Source organism: Pecten maximus, chromosome 16 (assembly GCF_902652985.1).
Source record: "Pecten maximus chromosome 16, xPecMax1.1, whole genome shotgun sequence".
Classification (NCBI taxonomy): domain Eukaryota; kingdom Metazoa; phylum Mollusca; class Bivalvia; order Pectinida; family Pectinidae; genus Pecten; species Pecten maximus.
Genome location: NC_047030.1, coordinates 8,650,888 through 8,671,045, shown reverse-complemented (window position 1 = coordinate 8,671,045; position 20,158 = coordinate 8,650,888). Strand labels below are relative to the sequence as shown.

Sequence of the window (20,158 nt, the reverse complement as noted above, 5' to 3'; positions counted from 1 at the left end):
ATCTTGCTCCATGCTTATTTTCTAAAATACTGTATGATCCTCAATTGTAGTAACCTGCTTATTTCCTCCAATACTTTATCGTTCTTAATTGTAGATGCCTTCTTATTTCCTCCAATACTTTATCGTCCTAAAGGTGGGTTGACATAAACTTGCTCACCTCATCTGTCTATTTATAGGTAGACAAACACTCTCTCTTATGTTTCTCATCCTAAATATTTTCGCATGATTTCACCATTTATATATAGTCATACCATATATTCGATATCACAGAATTTCTGAAATCTTAAGGTGCTAAATGCTAAAGAAACATTCGGTGATGCATTCCAGAGGAATTAAATTAATTAAAACTTACTTTCCTCTTTAACGACCATTTACAGACAATATATGGGGGCGTTTTACACTGTTTAAAGAAGAGGTATCTACTTCTGGGTACCTGGGGATAACAAAAATTTTAATGTGACTTTAACTGTAAAAATCACTGTTGGAAAATATTATCAGGCGTAATATTTTAAGAATGATTACCATAAAACAAAAAACTTAATAACGAAAATCAAAAGTGGCCGCTACCATGTTTTTTAATGAAATCAGTGCAAAACAATAACATTAAAATTCGGTAGGACCTACAAGTATGCATGCTATCGCTCGACAGTAGAACGCTGTGCTGTCTCGTCACATGCTCTCCGTGTAGCACTGTTTATATATATCAACCAAGGTAAACATTGTTTTTAAACCGTGAAAATATATTTATAGAATATTTTTAACGTTGTATTCCAATATCCATAAGAAGAAATCACCGTTGAATGAGTATAAAATCTATAGTTATAGTCGCGTTTTAGAGGAAAAAAATCTTAATACGACAAAAAGGTAAGATAAACCAAAATTTAAGAGAAAACAGTAAAATAATGTCTACTGTACATCTTACGCGCACTGCTATAAGATAAAGATTCGTTTAAGAGAGTTCTTAATGTATGGATAACGGAATACGAATTAACGCCGAGGACTGTACAATAAGGGTATAGAGAGAGGACTATCACCAATCCTTTTTACTGTCCCCTGAATACAATCTACGAACAACACGAGTCCATTCATAAGTCAACCCTACACTAGTGTTTTACTATACAAATACTTATCGTAAACAAGTTCTTTGTCTGTAATTGTCGTTTAAAAGTCATACCTTTTCATATTGGGTATATTTATAACATTTTACCATACAATTTGTTTCACAACTTTATTCTAGCATGAGGCGCGGTACATGCGAATTGTATCTCCTTACCAGTTCCGTAACTTAATAGTATTGAGATAAAATATCAATTATTGATTTTAAGTTCAAATTACTACTTTGTTTACAATTCTTGATTGTCTTGTCTTCCTACACATATAAATAAAACATATCAAAGACGTTCAAATTATAAACGTGATACCTGTTACGTCAAAAATTGCAGATAAATAATTTATGTTAGAACATCCTCCTCAGTGAAATCTAAATTTAGTACAAACAATCTTCATTCACTCAAATGGAGGCAGCATTACATCCATGTTACGCCTACTGCTTATATATAAAGGGGAAAATGTGTTATAACAACACACAGATGAATCTGTTCGGGTATATGAACAACGTTTACACAGCATATCGTAAGTATACAGTTACAGCAGGTGTGCATTTTACGTGAGTAAACTTCTAGTTAATATTGAACTACCTCATTATATTTCTCTTATCACATTAAATGATAAATTACGTTTTTACCGGAAATAAACCACATCCTACTATGAATTTATATTAATAGATCGAAAATGTTTTTTCTTTATTGTTCCATAGAAAGATTACAGAATATTACGGAATATTGATTGTCAATAAATACATTTGAATTTTTATATTCACGTCAATGTTTGAATTTATTTAGAATGTACAATACACAAAGAAGCGTTTCTGTTACACGAACAATGTTTTAATGTGTTAGTGATATACATAGTGTATGGTACATATCATTGTAAAATTGACTAAAACCATCTGTCGTAATTCTAAGGTGGTAGACGAATGACATATACCAGATAGGAGTTAATTAACTCTTTTGAAGTCTTGTCTGGATCATGTTTCTCTTATTGTTTAAGATTAACTTATAACACGATATCTGGAGTTCGTTCTGATAAGCTGGTGGGTGTCATACAGTCATCTCCTAATGCCTGCCGATTCATCCATTATAGATAAAATTTCCTGAATATAACAAATATTTATTATTATGTATGTATATTTAACAATATCATTCATTTGCCAGGGTAATGATATTTTTTCAATAATTTTTGTAAGTACCCTTTCAGGCACATCGATATATTTTAAACGTGTCTAACAGAAGGAAGACGTTCTATTTCACTCTCGAAATAATCATTCATATCAGACAGTTGATTTTCGAGCACATACGTGTGTGTGATATCATAGATATTACTACATACGTGTGTGTGATATCATAGATATTACTGAAGTTACTACGCTTGGTATCTAGTATGATTTTCTACAAAACTGTCGAGTACCCTAACTCTTAAACATTCACAAAATGTCGAGTTCTTAACCCCATACCCTAACTCTAAACATTCACAAAAATGTCGAGTTCCTATCTCCTAACCCGAACTCCCCTTAAACATTAACAAAAATGTCGAGTTCTTAATACCATACCCTAACTCTTAAACACTCACAAAAATTTCGAGTTCTTAACTCCACACATTAACTCTATACATTCACAAAAATGTCAAGTTCTTAACTCCACACCTAACTTTCCTCAAACATTCACAAAAATATCGAGTTCTTAATCCAACACATTAACTCTCAAACATTCACAAAAATATCGAGTTCTTAATCCAACACATTAACTCTCAAACATTCACAAAAATATCGAGTTCTTAATCCAACACATTAACTCTCAAACATTCACGCACACAAAAAATCAGACTAACGAGGTAGACATATTGTATTTTAAAGACTAGAATAATATTGTCTATTCTACATTTCTATAAAGCCGATCCTCTGCCTGTTGTGCCGTGGGAAGTGATTACTTCCGGTGAAGGTACACTTTCGATATATTACACTACTACCATATGTGCGTATCACTTCCGGTTTCCTTTTATTGGATGGTAGGTTCAAGGTGATTACCTATACGTATGTACTCTAATTATAAGAATTGTTCCCGTATGAATATATAAAAAGATGTCTCAGGCACGTCTATTACAACATACGTTACACTCCGCACGGATCACAGAACCTGCCAAACGTTACCTCATGCACATAGGTTTTACACTATTTCGTGTGAACTCTTGGTTTACTGGAAGTGATATTCTCTAATACACGTTTGGATATCAAAGATTCTGCATCAAGGTATGTAGTACTCCCTTAAAATGTTTCATTACCAAAGAATACTGGATATACTTCGTAATTTTTACTTCAGAGTTTGCTAAAAATTAACCTATCAAAAACCAATCTTTATTATAAAACACATTTACTTACAGTGTGACAATAATGGTCGCCTTACAAATAAAGAATGACATTTACCTTATATATGATAATAGTGATAACTTTACTAATATCTATCAACAGTTGGCAAATATAGGTAACTTTATTAACAAAAAAATGTCATTTACCTGCAGTAGGGCATATAGCATTTACCTACAGCATGAAAATCATGGCCAGTTTCGTATAACATGTAGACATGACATTTACCTACAGTATGACGAGTATGGTCAATTTTGTATAACATGTAGACATGACATTTACCTATAGTATGACAAGTATGATCAGTTTTGTATAACATGCAGACATTACATTTACCTATAGTATGACAAGTATGGTCAGTTTCGTATAACATGCAGATATGACATTTACCTACAGTATATGTTTATAATCATCACTTTACCACTAGAATATGACATTTACACACACTATGATACTAATTGTAACTTTTTTATTCAAGATTATTGCATACATCTATAGTATGACAATAGTGGTTATCTTTTGACGAAAATTTGTCATTCACCTCCAGTATGACAATAAAGGTAGCCTTACATCAAAAATATGATATTTACCTACAGTATGACAAAAAAGGTAACTTTACTTCTAAAATATGATATTTACCTAAAGTATGACAATAAAGGTCACTTATGTCTAAAATATGATATTTACCTAACGTATGACAATAAAGGTCACTTATGTCTAAAATATGATATTTACCTTAAGTATGACAATAAAGGTCACCTTTCATCTAATATATGATATTTACCTACAGTATGATAATAAAGTTACCTCCAGTATGACAATAAAAATCAACTTTCATCTTAAATATGATATTTACCTAAAGTATATACCATAATGGTCACCTTATATCTATAATATGACTTTTCCGTACCGTTTTATAATGTCATTTGAACATATTTAATTTCTGATTCCACCCTGAAAAAAATGCCTCAAAACAAATCAGCCCAAAAGCGATATATTGATGTATTGTTTTATTTGAATAATGATAACTATTATACGGTAATGTAATCAAAAATTGTTTATGAAAATAAGTCACGGGGTTTCAAAATTCGAAATATTAACTCAAGCTTAGACGAATCGACACAGATTTGACGGTCACGATATGAAGTGATGACATGCATAGATCTTTAATCAAGGCAGTGTCAATAACGTGTCCTCATTCCCACGTGTGGTTTATGCGCGTGTTTAATATGAGGACTTCTAATATCAATGTAAACAACCTAGTGTCATTAGAGCCGTGTTGATATAAAATGTAATATACATAAAAACAACCCAGTGTCATCAGAGCCGTGTTGATATAGAATGTAATATACATAAAAACAACCCAGTGTCATCAGAGCCGTGTTGATATAGAATGTAATATACATAAAAACAACCCAGTGTCATCAGATCCGTGTTGATATAGAATGTAATATACATAAAACAACCTAGTGTCATCAGATCCGTGTTGATATAGAATGTAATATACATGTACATAAAAACAACCCAGTGTCATCAGATCCGTGTTGATATAAAATGTAATATACATAAAAACAACCCAGTGTCATCAGAGCCGTGTTGATATAGAATGTAATATACATAAAAACAACCCAGTGTCATCAGATCCGTGTTGATATAGAATGTAATATACATGTACATAAAAACAACCTAGTGTCATCAGATCCGTGTTGATATAAAATGTAATATACATAAAAACAATCCAGTGACAGGATTGTTATACTCTTTACAGTAGTGGTGCAATTTTGGATTCAAGCCAACATTAGTTAAAAAAAACTGCCCTTCTTAGAAAACTGGAAACAATTTGCTGTTTTGCACATATAAATGATAATAGATTTTTTTTATTGTCTTTACAACCATTGTTTTTATCATCTTAACAACTATTGTTTTTCATCATCCTAACAACCATTGTTTTTTTCATTATCTTAACAACCATTGATAAATGAAACTACCAATCCCCAAAGAATCAATTATATTGTACTTTAGATTGGCAAGTATGTTTATTCGATGGATTGATGACTTTGAACAATGTTGATTCAGTTGAAACATTAACAAATGCATGATTAATTTAACCTTTAACACACACTCATCAACAGGGCTACGCTAGGACAAACTGGAAATGAAGAAATGACGTCTTTATCATGTGGTTTTTTGTTTGTTTGTTTGATGTTTTTAGGGTTTTTCTTCATGTTGGTGTCATGTTTCAATTAAACCAGTTAATAACATCATATATCAAACTAACTTTTTATTTAAAACATCAGGTAGGTTTTGCTGGACATTTAAAACCACCTGAAATGAAGATTTTACACTTGATACGCCATTTTACAAGCATAACAAATGCTCTTTAAATGTTCAATATCGCAGTATCCATATGATGTGTATTGCTAATCATAGAAATATATCTACAATGTAATCTATTAATAGTGTGTAGTCGGGTCAAATGAGTTTATATTGATACTTTTCTCCACTGATATCCGGCACACATATGGTTTATATCCGTTTTATATCTGAACAGAAATCATTTAATTATTGTAATTGCAGAAACCTGACCACAATGGATTCGTGTGAATTCCGAAAAAAGGGGAAGGAGATGGTAGATTACATAGCTGATTACATGGAGAACATTAACAATCGCAGGGTTATACCGGAAGTAGAACCAGGCTACCTAAAAGACCTCTTACCGGATACAGCTCCGGAAATGAGTGAGGGCTTCGACGACATCATGAAGGACGTAGAGCGAACGATTATGCCTGGGGTCAGTACTCAATGAACCCTACATATCCTTCCATATACTCAGTTTCCGGGGTCATAATATCTTGTGTATCGTGTGTACACTTTTCTAATTTATTGTTTTACCTTTGACGTCACATTCCCTTTTAATGGTACTTGCAATGTATGTATCGTATTTCACACAATTAAAGATATTAATTGATGCATAACTATACAATATAATACAATAATAGCTTACTAGAGATATGAAGAAAGGAAGTTTCATGTCGCCCAAAAAGAAGCCAAACAAATGAATATTCAGTTGATATCAAAATAATAACTGAAACTATATCGTAAAAATAAAGTAGCAAACGTGTTGCAATTAAGGAGAAAACATCAAAATCTAAACGGAGCTAAATATATATATATATATATGTTTAAAACAAATATATGGAGAGACAATTTAAAATCAATATGATTTAACGGTAAACCACCGGGACTTAAAATAATCTTTCACATCAACTAACTTGAGGGATTTTACAAGACAAACAAAAGTGAAAACATATTAGGCTTTGGTTTAGAAATATATATATATACATGTTGGTAATATTTGTGGGGGATTTCATTTTATGAAATTTATGATTCATTACACTAAACACGAAAAAATATACTCAACGAATAGGACAACCACGAAATGTATTACCCCCGAACCCGTTCGTACTAGGACAACCACGAAATATTAGCACCGTTAAATTTAACAATTATACAGTATATAACGAATGTGTAACGTTAATTACATTGATAGGGGTACAGATGATTTGTCAACTTCGTATTATTCGTTTTTCATTTGTATGATTGTACACAAATCTCCCTGAATACCTCACCTAAAACCCCCAAGGTTGATGTCCGTGTGGCGTAAAATTATCACCTGCACATCTGTCAAAAAGGAACACAACGCCATTCAATAATTCAGTACAAATTAAGCTGACTGAATTACCTGTCATAAAATATTCATCACAGTTTGGGTCGCTTTTAAAAAGGAGATCGATGCCATAAGATAAAATAAATTCTTAATGGCCTATTGATTCAGAAAAATGATATTGTAATTGATCTTCCTGTTATTTAATAGGTAAAATATCCTTTGTATTGTTTCATGTTCAAACAATCGTTAATCGAAGATAAGATAATAAAGTTACGCTGAGCACAAAGCTGTAAAATGATAATCAAATCACTTGTAATAACGTTATAATCTTAACGGCTTCTTTTAGACAAGGTCGCTGTTGCTATCTAAAGAACATCTTTTGCCATCACTCAAGCAAATAATTTTTTAAAACATAATTTGACTAAACTACAAAGTAAGCGTTCTTTTATGATGTGATCTATGTCTAATTAATAATGCACGCGTATTCGATTAAGGAAATTTAAGAAAAATGTATATACTAAAAATTAAATAAACATATACATATAAGTAATGGTTACCATAACATAATAAATGATAAAAACAAATCAGGCCCCAGTTTCAGCAACATTCTTTAACTTAGAGAATTCCTTAACTAAAATGTTCATAGGAAGGCATCGCAGAACTTAACTTTAACTTTCTTATGTGTTTCCCTTACTCCTAATGATGTTTTGTCCATGGCAAGTTTTAAGTTAAAGGAATCACTTACGAAAGAAAGAGTAAGCATGAACAATTGAAAACAAGAATTGGCTGGTATATATATATACGATATTTATTGTTGTTTATAACTACTATATTTGTGTAACTGTTCCATGTTCTATGTCTATATGTGATCGTATGTAATTTACCTGTGTTTTGATAAAGGGGCAGATTTACTTGTCTGTACTGACGTTATTACTACTTGACAATTATCTATTTTTAGTAATACGCATCCAACATTTGTTTGTTAGGATCCAGTACCTATATTGGTTTATACCGTCGTTATTACTTACTAGACCCTATTTATGATAAAGTTTTATAATTAAGGCTACTTATATAATCTTTCAAATTTTAAACGGATAAATAATTAATTGAATCCCGAAGATATTATGTCGCGCTCCGCTTTCAATTTTTATGTAATTTTCGGCATTGCAAGAAATCATTTCAAGAGCATGATTTGGTATGATTTACATATAAACCTGTACCGTGGGTGCCATTTCATGCATTTTTGTAAGAATTAGTCCCTGGATATTGTATCAATTTGTGGTCAACTAAAGAGAACAACAGGAAAGACACGGTCTTTATCTCGTCGATTGACACATCCTTGTCTGATGTCAGTGTACGTCACTGCGACAGGACACTTATAACAGACCAATCACTTATTAGTAATTACCGTCGTACATCATCAATACACATACTATTTACGTAACACGTGATATATTTTGTCATTTGACCACGTATCACATATACAGTGTCGTCATATGTCTCTCTATCTCTCTTAATATGATTTTTTGTTGTACCACGTGGCTACGTATGACGTGTCGTCTGCATGTTGACTTTATATGACTTCTTCTAATACCACGTGACTACTTTTGAGGGAACAACCAACCGATTGAAAAAAAATATATATTTTTGAAACAGCCCCTGTGTATAGAAAGTTGAGCCAAGGATAAAATGTCTGGCAGCCACTGATTGGCCAGTATGTTATGAAGTGAGAAAATAGATATGTAGCCTGATAGGTAACTATCAATAAGAAATGTTGATATAAATTTCGTAAGTCCGATTGATTTTTTCCCCCAGACGTTCAGGTAATTATAATAAACAGGTAAGCATTTAAGATTTTTGAGAATTTTTACTGCGAAATTCACCTATTTTCAAAATGGCTACCATGGAGAAAATTTGAGCTGAAGGACCCAACTTTTGTTTTTCATTAGGCGTTATATCAGACCCTAAACTTTTGTTATAAACCATGATTGTCATATTGAATTCAAGAATTTGAATGAAATACTCCAAAACGTTAACACTAAAGTCTATGGGAAAACAATTGGTTGGTTGGTCCCTATAAAGTGTCGTCTGCATGTTGTCTTTATATGACTTTTTGTTATACCACGTGACTACATGTTACTTGTCAAGTATCTTTAAATTCTTTATAGTAATTGATTACATCGCATATCACATAATGATATATCACCTTTAATTCATCATAACTTATTGTTATTGTTATGATGTATACCCTATTTCAGATAACTTATCGTTATTATTATGATATATACCCTATTTCAGATAACCCATTGGCAACATCCACATTTCCACGCGTACTTCCCGTCTGGAAACTCCTACCCGTCGATCCTTGGAGATATGCTGTCAGATGCTATTGGATGTATCGGTTTTTCATGGGTAAGTTTGAAAACATCAATCGATATTAATTGATTACATTCACCAATTACACCCGTATTAGTTCTTAATATGTCATGTTTACTCGACATCTGTAATACTTTAACGCGAACTGACTTCGTCATTGTCATTGAACATAATGAATGTGTTGCAGAAAATATTATGGAAGTATTACAGTTGTATCACAAAAAACATGTTGATAAGATGGTCTGGTTTCACAACATATGTTCTTAACTGAAGTCACTTTATGTCATATGATATATTCGTCTATTGTGTACTTATTTTGGCACCGTCCAATTTTAGTTATAATTAATCATAATGAAGCACCGAAATTCGTTTTCCTCTATATTTATTTGTATTTGCATCTTAATGAATGTATTTATCAGCACAAACACTGCACACAATATTTATCATTTAATGCTTATGTAAATTAAATCCTTCATACTGTTTATTGCAGGCCTCAAGCCCCGCCTGTACAGAACTGGAGGCCATCACCATGGACTGGTTAGGTAGGATTCGCTCGGTTAACACTAAAGAACAAATATTCGCCTGAAATATGTTCTTGATTATTTTTGATGCATTAAAATTACAGTCAAATTTCTTCATTATCTCGAACTCTAATAGCTCAAAGACCCTGATTAAGTCGAAGTAAACATTCAGTTCCTGCAGTAAAATTCTTCATGAATATACTGGTGTCTCGAAGTAACGACCCAAAGTTACTTCGAAATATTAAAGTTCGAGTGTATATCAAGATAAGGTCAAAATGCAATATTCCTGCTTTTATACCAGCCATCCGTATTTCGTTCTGACCACTATCTGGAGGAATCACTAACTGATACTATATCATCCGTATTTCGTTCTGACCACTATCTGGAGGAATCACTAACTGATACTATATCAGCGACAGTTTCTGGTTGGTGAAATGTACAGGTTGTTGTGTTAATATATGTAGAGAATTAGAAATATTTCCTTTACAGGTAAAATGATGGGACTTCCGAAATTTTTCCTCCACGGATCTGGGGAAGGTGGAGGTGTCATACAGGTATTGTAACATCTACCAATAGGCTGATATCATTAAAAATGATAAAATTGATATGTATTAATTAGGTTCACAGTAATTCGACTCAATCATTAGGCTTGGTATCGGAACCATCGGAGAAGTGGTGACTGCGTAATAGTACATTCAGATAAGTACTAGCTAGTTATGGAGGCTGGGGACGGGAAAATGTGGATTAGTAATGTCTGGATTATCGAGATATGGAATTGGGACTTTCGGATAGGTGGTGACTGGGTTATCGAGGTGGTGTATTGGGACAATCGTATTGTTGGTGACTGGCTTATCGAGGTGGTGTATTGGGACAATCGTATTGTTGGTGACTGGCTTATCGAGGTGGTGTATTGGGACAATCTTATTGTTGGTGACTGGCTTATCGAGGTGGTGTATTGGGACAATCGTATTGTTGGTGACTGGGTTATCGAGGTGGTGTATTGAGACAATCGTATTATTGGTGACAAGGTTATCGAGGCGGTGTATTTGGACAATCGTATTGTTGGTGACTGGGTTATAGAGGCGGTGTATTGGGACAATCGTATTGTTGGTGACTGGGCTATCGAGGCGGTGTATTGGGACAATCGTATTATTGGTGACTGGGTTATAGAGGCGGTGTATTGGGACGACAATCGTATTGTTGGTGACTGGGTTATAGAGGTGGTGTATTGGGACAATCGTATTATTGGTGACTGGGTTATAGAGGTGGTGTATTGGGACAATCGTATTGTTGGTGACTGGGTTATCGAGGTGGTGTATTGGGACAATCGTATTGTTGGTGACTGGGTTATTGCGGCTGTGTATTGGGACAATCGTATTGTTGGTGACTGGGCTATCGAGGCGGTGTATTGGGACAATCATATTGTTGGTGACTGGGTTATAGAGGTAGTGTATTGGGACAATCGTATTATTGGTGACTGGGTTATAGAGGTGGTGTATTGGGACAATCGTATTATTGGTGACTGGGTTATAGAGGTGGTGTATTGGGACAATCGTATTATTGGTGACTGGGTTATAGAGGTGGTATATTGGGACAATCGTATTGTTGGTGACTGGGTTATAGAGGTGGTGTATTGGGACAATCGTATTATTGGTGACTGGGTTATAGAGGTGGTATATTGGGACAATCGTATTGTTGGTGACTGGGTTATAGAGGTGGTGTATTGGGACAATCGTATTGTTGGTGACTGGGTTATAGAGGTGGTGTATTGGGACAATCGTATTGTTGGTGACTGGGTTATAGAGGTGGTGTATTGGGACAATCGTATTGTTGGTGACTGGGTTATAGAGGTGGTGTATTGGGACAATCGTATTATTGGTGACTGGGTTATAGAGGTGGTGTATTGGGACAATCGTATTATTGGTGACTGGGTTATAGAGGTGGTGTATTGGGACAATCGTATTGTTGGTGACTGGGTTATAGACGCGGTGTATTGGGACAATCGTATTATTGGTGACTGGGTTATAGAGGTGGTGTATTGGGACAATCGTATTGTTGGTGACTGGGTAATAGACGCGGTGTATTGGGACAATCGTATTATTGGTGACTGGGTTATAGACGCGGTGTATTGGGACAATCGTATTATTGGTGACTGGGTTATAGAGGTGGTGTATTGGGACAATCGTATTATTGGTGACTGGGTTATAGAGGTGGTGTATTGGGACAATCGTATTATTGGTGACTGGGTTATAGAGGCGGTGTATTGGGACAATCGTATTATTGGTGACTGGGTTATCGAGGCGGTGTATTGGGACAATCGTATTATTGGTGACTGGGTTATAGAGGCGGGGTATTGGGACAATCGTATTGTTGGTGACTGGGTTATAGAGGCGGTGTATTGGGACAATCGTATTGTTGGTGACAAGGTTATAGAGGTGGTGTATTGGGACAATCGTATTATTGGTGACTGGGTTATAGAGGCTGTGTATTGGGACAATCGTATTGTTGGTGACTGGGTTATAGTGGCGGTGTATTGGGACAATCGTATTGTTGGTGACTGGACTATCGAGGTGGTGTATTGAGACAATCGTATTGTTGGTGACTGGGTTATTGAGGCTGTGCATTAGGACATTGGGATTAGTGGTGGCTGGATTAACGAGGCTATGTATTGGGACAATCGGATAACTGGTGGCTGGGTCGATTAAATTTTCTGCACTATTTGTCCACTTTTATCTCCACCAAATTATATACATGAAACATGATAATGACAAACTGCACACCTCTGCTATACAGTATCAAAGGATCAATGTAAAATATCTTACCATCACAGGTGTACGAACCAAACTAAACATGTTTGTCCAGGTTTTTAAGATCATACCTGCTGTGGTATACTGTTGAAGGCATGCTTTCCCACGTTATCATTCACAATCTTTCGACTTGTAGCCTCTGACAAAGGAATTACCCACAGCCTCATTCATCTCACAGGTGCTGTAGGATCCCGATACTTTCTTTATCGCCAGTATTCGATGTAAACATATGTTTTCTGTGTGGTCGATACAGGAGGATGGGCTCGTTTTTATGGTTATGATGTAACATCGTACCTTTCTCGTGTGGGTTCATCCTCATCGTAGGGCTAATGTGTACGCAAGCGTTAAACCTCTCTCCTCCCGCCACTTTCGCTGTAATCACGTTGGAGAGAAAAATAGTAAACAAAGGTTAACTTCTTATCAGACGATATATATATTACAGTTTTCCTGTTTAATATCAATGTATAGTTCGGGAATACTAAAGAGTATTTATGATTGATTGAAAGTAAGGAAAGGTTGTTACATATCTTATATTATACCAGCTGTTTCCGTTAATACAGCCCTCAAAACGTTTGAGATTTTCTTTGTATCTTTTAAAGTGAAAAGATAATTAATTGCATCCCGAAAAAAATCCGTACGCCACCTTTTTATTTGTTTTGTAGATTTCTGTCTTATAAGTTATTATTTAGGGGACTTTAATTTATTTATTTATTTATGTATCTATCTATTTGTTCATTTATTTATTTATTTATGTTTTGTTTTGTTTCTTGTTTGTTGTCTGTGTTTGATTGGCAATGTTGGTCATATTTCTATACCATGGGTGCCATTTTTGTGAGAAGCAAAGTATATCCTGTCATCTGTATTGCATCTTTAACATTGCTCTGAGTGATATCGTGTAAACTCTAGATGAATCGATCATTATATGATAGATTAACAATTAAATTAAATTTCAAGGAATCTTCTTTTTGTTCCTTATACTGATATACAGACTTATTTATGTTTTAGGTAAAGAGGCAGATGCGAGGGAGTAAATCTGTTTAATTGACAAGCATCTTATTACTTCCAGGGCTCGGCCAGTGAATGTATTCTAGTGACGTTATTAGCGGCCAGACACCACGCTTTACAGGAGCGAGAGAGCATGTCTCCACTGATCCGAAACGATACTAACCTCCCCAAGCTGGTGGCCTATTGTTCCAAACTCGTATGTACAGCTGTTGTATCTAGTTTTTATTTTCATCTTCGAAGGTTAAAGATATTATACCAAATCCAAAAGATATTTCAATGGCAATTTGTATTGATTTATTTTTTATTTTGCGATAATATTTATGTGAAATTCATCCTGTGATATTCGATAGCGTTGTAATTCACCAATCTATAGTGCTTGTCTTACTATTTGATGTGGCGTTTCCTCCGTTAGTTTGACTCGACACATAGCGGTATTATAAAGGAATGTAGTCACTTAGCTAGTTCTGGGACCACACTCCCTTGTTATGCAATCGCACCTCTTTATCGACACTCTCAAGGACTCACATTCATAGGGCTGAAGTAGAAACAGATTCAGTATAGTATTTTTCAACTGTGTACGCAAAATGATAGATATATATATAGACAGTGTGTTAGATATATATAGAGAGAGTGTGTTAGATATATATAGAGAGAGTGTGTTAGATATATATATAGAGAGAGTGTGTTAGATATATATATAGAGAGTGTGTTAGATATATATAGAGAGAGTGTGTTAGATATATATAGAGAGAGTGTTAGATATATATAGAGAGAGTGTGTTAGATATATATATAGAGAGTGTGTTAGATATATATAGAGAGAGTGTTAGATATATATAGAGAGAGTGTGTTAGATATATATATAGAGAGTGTGTTAGATATATATAGAGAGAGTGTGTTAGATATATATATAGAGAGTGTGTTAGATATATATAGAGAGTGTGTTAGATATATATAGAGTGTGTTAAACGTGCCTCCACATTTCCCTCTACTCGCGATCCCCTCGTGGCTCTTTCACAGCTCAACGCTTCTCTCATTCTCCCACGCTTTCCCCCCCTGCTATCGTCACCCACCTTCCTCTATGCCGATTTGTCCTTTATTTACCTGGTTCATATCGGTAAATTCTCCTTCATACGGGTAATCCTTTCCCCCGCTTTATTCTGAGACTTCTTACCTACTATGTGTGCCGACCCCTCCCTAACTTCCTCCCCCTTTTTAGTTCGTCTTAGCTCCACCTTAACCCCTCTTTCCACCCTCGTTTTGACATCTTTCGACTGTTTCGCCCGTACACCATCTTGCTTCCCCCGCTAAACATTCCTCCCCCGTGCTCGACGTCATCCTTCCCTCCCCTTATAACATTTCCACCTTTATTAGGCACGCTGCCCGCCCTTGCATTTCACTTTCTTCTACCCCCTTTGGCTACCTCCGTATCCCCTCTTCCTCCGTTGCCCCCCTCTTTTCCCTCCAGCCTCCCCCCTTCCCATCCCCCGTGCCACCTCTGTCCTCCTCCTCCCTCTACCCCGTGACTTCCTATCATCCTCCCCTCGGTTCTCTCTCTCAATAGCTTCTTCTCTCGCCTACCACATCCAATCTTCATGCGTTATTTCTTTGATTTTTCCACTTTCCTTTCTTCTCCGTTCTTCCATTCACCGTCTCGTCACTTCCCATGTCTCCTCCTGTCTGCGCGTCTTTCGTTCCCCGTCTTTTTTTCTAACCCCGTCTGTCTCCCCGCCTACCCGTCCTACTCTTCCACCGACGGCTTTCGCAACGTCTACCTCCGTCCCTCACTTAGTCCTTCTTTCTCTCTCCTAATACCAACTTCCTCATACACCTCGGTTGTCCCCTTTCGGTTCATTTACCCGACCATGGTTCAAACGTTTGTGTTCCCTTTTCCCCATCTGTTTTTTTGTGTATTCTGTCCCGTCCTTTGCCTCCCTCTTGTCCCCTCCGATTTCCCCTTTGCCTCTGCGTTCCTCTCCCTATCATTTTCTCTTTCTCCATCGTACTCGCTATCCTCTCCTTCCTATCTGTACTCCCCTCTACCTTCACTCTCGTTAAACTCACTTCACTTTGTTGTGACCTTTTTATAACCTAGTACCTTCGCGTGTATCGCTTTGTTTCCTCTACCCCTCTCGTCCTTCACCCCCCTCTCTCCCTTCCTTTTGACTTTTTCCCTTTTGCCTCCGACTATCTCCGACCTGTTCGACTACACTACTCCCTTTCCGCTCACACTTCTTTCATTGGCTTCCCCTCGCTATGTATATCCCCTTGTCCATTGTATGTACGTAGCTCCACCATTCGCATTGACCTCGCCTCCCACCTACTTGTCTCCATCTCATATCTCCTCCTTCTTTCCCCGCGCGACTCTCCTTACTTCTCTCTTCTAGGCCTTCGCTTCCTTTCAGCTTTGCTAAGGAATGTTGACTTCTTGGTGAGAATATATATAGAGAGTGTGTTAGATATATATATAGAGAGTGTGTTAGATATATATAGAGAGTGTGTTAGATATATATATAGAGTGTGTTAGGTATATATAGAGAGTGTGTTAGGTATATATATAGAGAGTGTGTTAGATATATATAGAGAGTGTGTTAGATATATATATATAGAGTGTGTTAGATATATATATAGAGAGTGTGTTAGATATATATAGAGAGAGTGTGTTAGATATATATATAGAGAGTGTGTTAGATATATATATAGAGAGTGTGTTAGATATATATATAGAGAGTGTGTTAGATATATATATAGAGAGTGTGTTAGATATATATATAGAGAGTGTGTTAGATATATATATAGAGAGTGTCTTAGATATATATATAGAGAGTGTGTTAGATATATATATAGAGAGTGTGATAGATATATATAGAGAGAGTGTGTTAGATATATATAGAGAGTGTGTGTTAGATATATATATAGAGAGTGTGATAGATATATATAGAGAGAGTGTGTTAGATATATATATAGAGAGTGTGTTAGATATATATATAGAGAGTGTGTTAGATATATATAGAGAGTGTGTTAGGTATATATATAGAGAGTGTGTTAGATATATATATAGAGAGTGTGTTAGATATATATAGAGAGTGTGTGTTAGATATATATATAGAGAGTGTGATAGATATATATAGAGAGAGTGTGTTAGATATATATAGAGAGTGTGTTAGGTATATATATAGAGAGTGTGTTAGATATATATATAGAGTGTGTTAGATATATATATAGAGTGTGTTAGATATATATATAGAGAGAGTGTGTTAGATATATATAGAGAGTGTGATAGATATATATATAGAGAGTGTGTTAGATACATATATAGAGAGTGTGTTAGATATATATATAGAGAGTGTGTTAGATATATATATAGAGAGTGTGTTAGATATATATATAGAAAGTGTGTTAGATATATAGAGAGAGTGTGTTAGATATATATAGAGAGTGTGTTAGATATATATAGAGAGTGTGTTAGATATATATAGAGAGTGTGTTAGATATATATATATAGAGTGTGTTAGATATATATATAGAGAGTGTGTTAGATATATATATAGAGTGTGTTAGATATATATATAGAGAGTGTGTTAGATATATATATAGAGTGTGTTAGATATATATAGAGAGTGTGTTAGATATATATATATAGAGTGTGTTAGATATATATATATAGAGTGTGTTAGATATATATATAGAGAGTGTGTTAGATATATATAGAGAGAGTGTGTTAGATATATATATAGAGAGTGTGTTAGATATATATATAGAGAGTGTGTTAGATATATATATAGAGAGTGTGTTAGATATATATATAGAGTGTGTTAGATATATATATATAGAGTGTGTTAGATATATATAGAGAGAGTGTGTTACCTGGACCCCGTGCACATGCTCCAATATACATTTTGTGCTCAGACTTCTGGTAATGAATTTTGCATCTGATTTAATATTTGTTCAATGATTGGAAGGAATTTTTGAAAGATCTCAAGTTAAATATCATTTTCATTGTTTCGGGTTTTCTCTTAAACTGTTATTTCATGATTTAAGGGAGTTTGAAGTAAGTTGGGTTATATTTCATGTTTAAGCATTAGAATGGTTTCATAAATACGGGACCTGTAATTTAAGTATCTTAAGTTTGGTTGAATTCCAGATGTCATATATAATATTTCATTATCCCAGTCAAAACAAGACTGGTTTCACCAACGTCCCTTAATTTAGAGAATTTCTTTAAGTTTAAATTTACTATAGGGAAGCATAATTGGAGTTTAGGAAAATCATAGAAAAGGAACATCCTTTCAATTCTCTAATGCTTTCCTAAAACTTTTAATTTAAGGAATTTTAGGACCTTTATCTACGAATAAGAGAAAATTGTAACACTATGTTTCAGTCACATTCCTGTGTGGAGAAAGCTGGGATGCTGGGGTTTGTACACTTACGGCAACTGGACGTCGACGACAACCTGTCACTGAGAGGCAGTGTTCTGGACGCAGCTATACAGGTAAGGTACAACCTGTCACTGAGAGACAGTGTCCTGGAGACAGGTATAAAGGTAAGGTACAACCTGTCACTGAGAGACAGTGTCCTGGAGACAGCTATAAAGGTAAAGTACAACCTGTCAATGACAGACAGTGTCCTGGAGACAGGTATAAAGGTAAGGTACAACCTGTCACTGAGAGACAGTGTCCTGGAGACAGCTATAAAGGTAAGGTACAACCTATCACTGAGAGACAGTGTCCTGGAGACAGCTATAAAGGTAAGGTACAACCTGTCACTGAGAGACAGTGTCCTGGAGACAGATATAAAGGTAAGGTACTACCTTTCACTGAGAGACAGTGTCCTGGAGACATGTATCAAGGTAAGGTACAACCTGTCACTGAGAGACAGTGTCCTGGAGACAGGTATAAAGGTAAGGTATAACCTGTCACTGAGAGACAGTGTCCTGGAGACAGGTATAAAGGTAAGGTATAACCTTTCACTGAGAGACAGTGTCCTGGAGATAGCTATAAAGGTAAGGTACAACCTGTCACTGAGAGACAGTGTCCAGGAGATAGCTATACAGGTAAGGTACAACCTGTCACTGAGACAGTGTCCTGGAGACAGCCATACAGGTAAGGTACTACCTGTCACTGAGAGACAGTGTCCTGGAGACAGCTATAAAGGTAAGGTATAACCTGTCACTGAGAGACAGTGTCCTGGAGACAGCTATAAAGGTAAGGTACTACCTGTCACTGAGAGACGGTGTCCTGGAGACAGCTATACAGGTAAGGTACAACCTGTCACTGAGAGACAGTGTCCTGGAGACAGCTATAAAGGTAAGGTACAACCTGTCACTGAGAGACAGTGTCCTGGAGACAGGTATCAAGGTAAGGTATAACCTTTCACTGAGAGACAGTGTCCTGGAGACAGATATAAAGGTAAGGTACAACCTGTCACTGAGAGACAGTGTCCTGGAGACTCCTATACAGGTAAGGTACAACCTGTCACTGAGAGACAGTGTCCTGGAGACAGGTATAAAGGTAAGGTATAACCTGTCACTGAGAGACAGTGTCCTGGAGACAGCTATAAAGGTAAGGTACAACCTGTCACTGAGAGACAGTGTCCCGGAGACAGGTATACAGGTAAGGTACAACCTGTCACTGAGAGACAGTGTCCCGGAGACAGGTATACAGGTAAGGTACAACCTGTCACTGAGACACAGTGTCCCGGAGACAGGTATACAGGTAAGGTACAACCTGTCACTGAGAGACAGTGTCCTGGAGACAGGTATAAAGGTAAGGTATAACCTGTCACTGAGAGACAGTGTCCTGGAGACAGCTATAAAGGTAAGGTACAACCTGTCACTGAGAGACAGTGTCCCGGAGACAGGTATACAGGTAAGGTACAACCTGTCACTGAGAGACAGTGTCCTGGAGACAGGTATAAAGGTAAGGTATAACCTGTCACTGAGAGACAGTGTCCTGGAGACAGGTATAAAGGTAAGGTACAACCTGTCACTGAGAGACAGTGTCCTGGAGACAGGTATAAAGGTAAGGTATAACCTTTCACTGAGAGACAGTGTCCTGGAGATAGCTATAAAGGTAAGGTACAACCTGTCACTGAGAGACAGTGTCCAGGAGATAGCTATACAGGTAAGGTACAACCTGTCACTGAGACAGTGTCCTGGAGACAGCCATACAGGTAAGGTACTACCTGTCACTGAGAGACAGTGTCCTGGAGACAGCTATAAAGGTAAGGTATAACCTGTCACTGAGAGACAGTGTCCTGGAGACAGGTATAAAGGTAAGGTACTACCTGTCACTGAGAGACAGTGT

The 20,158-nt window shown here is 36.0% G+C and overlaps 1 protein-coding gene across 3 annotated transcripts in view; it reads left to right on the top strand.

Moving 5' to 3' along the window:
• Positions 1-20,158, top strand: part of LOC117344578 (aromatic-L-amino-acid decarboxylase-like) — a 44,376-nt gene that overhangs the window by 12,747 nt on the left and 11,471 nt on the right. For 2 of the 3 annotated variants that reach the window (XM_033907369.1, XM_033907370.1), the window contains 6 exons: positions 6,056-6,269; positions 9,444-9,557; positions 10,012-10,063; positions 10,532-10,596; positions 13,916-14,050; positions 18,235-18,345. In XM_033907369.1, the coding sequence (XP_033763260.1) occupies positions 6,069-6,269; positions 9,444-9,557; positions 10,012-10,063; positions 10,532-10,596; positions 13,916-14,050; positions 18,235-18,345 (678 nt within the window). In that variant the 5' untranslated portion in view covers positions 6,056-6,068. Of the gene's footprint in view, positions 1-3,151; positions 3,365-6,055; positions 6,270-9,443; positions 9,558-10,011; positions 10,064-10,531; positions 10,597-13,915; positions 14,051-18,234; positions 18,346-20,158 lie in introns of those variants that run through there. The other variant, XM_033907368.1, reaches the window with a different exon arrangement.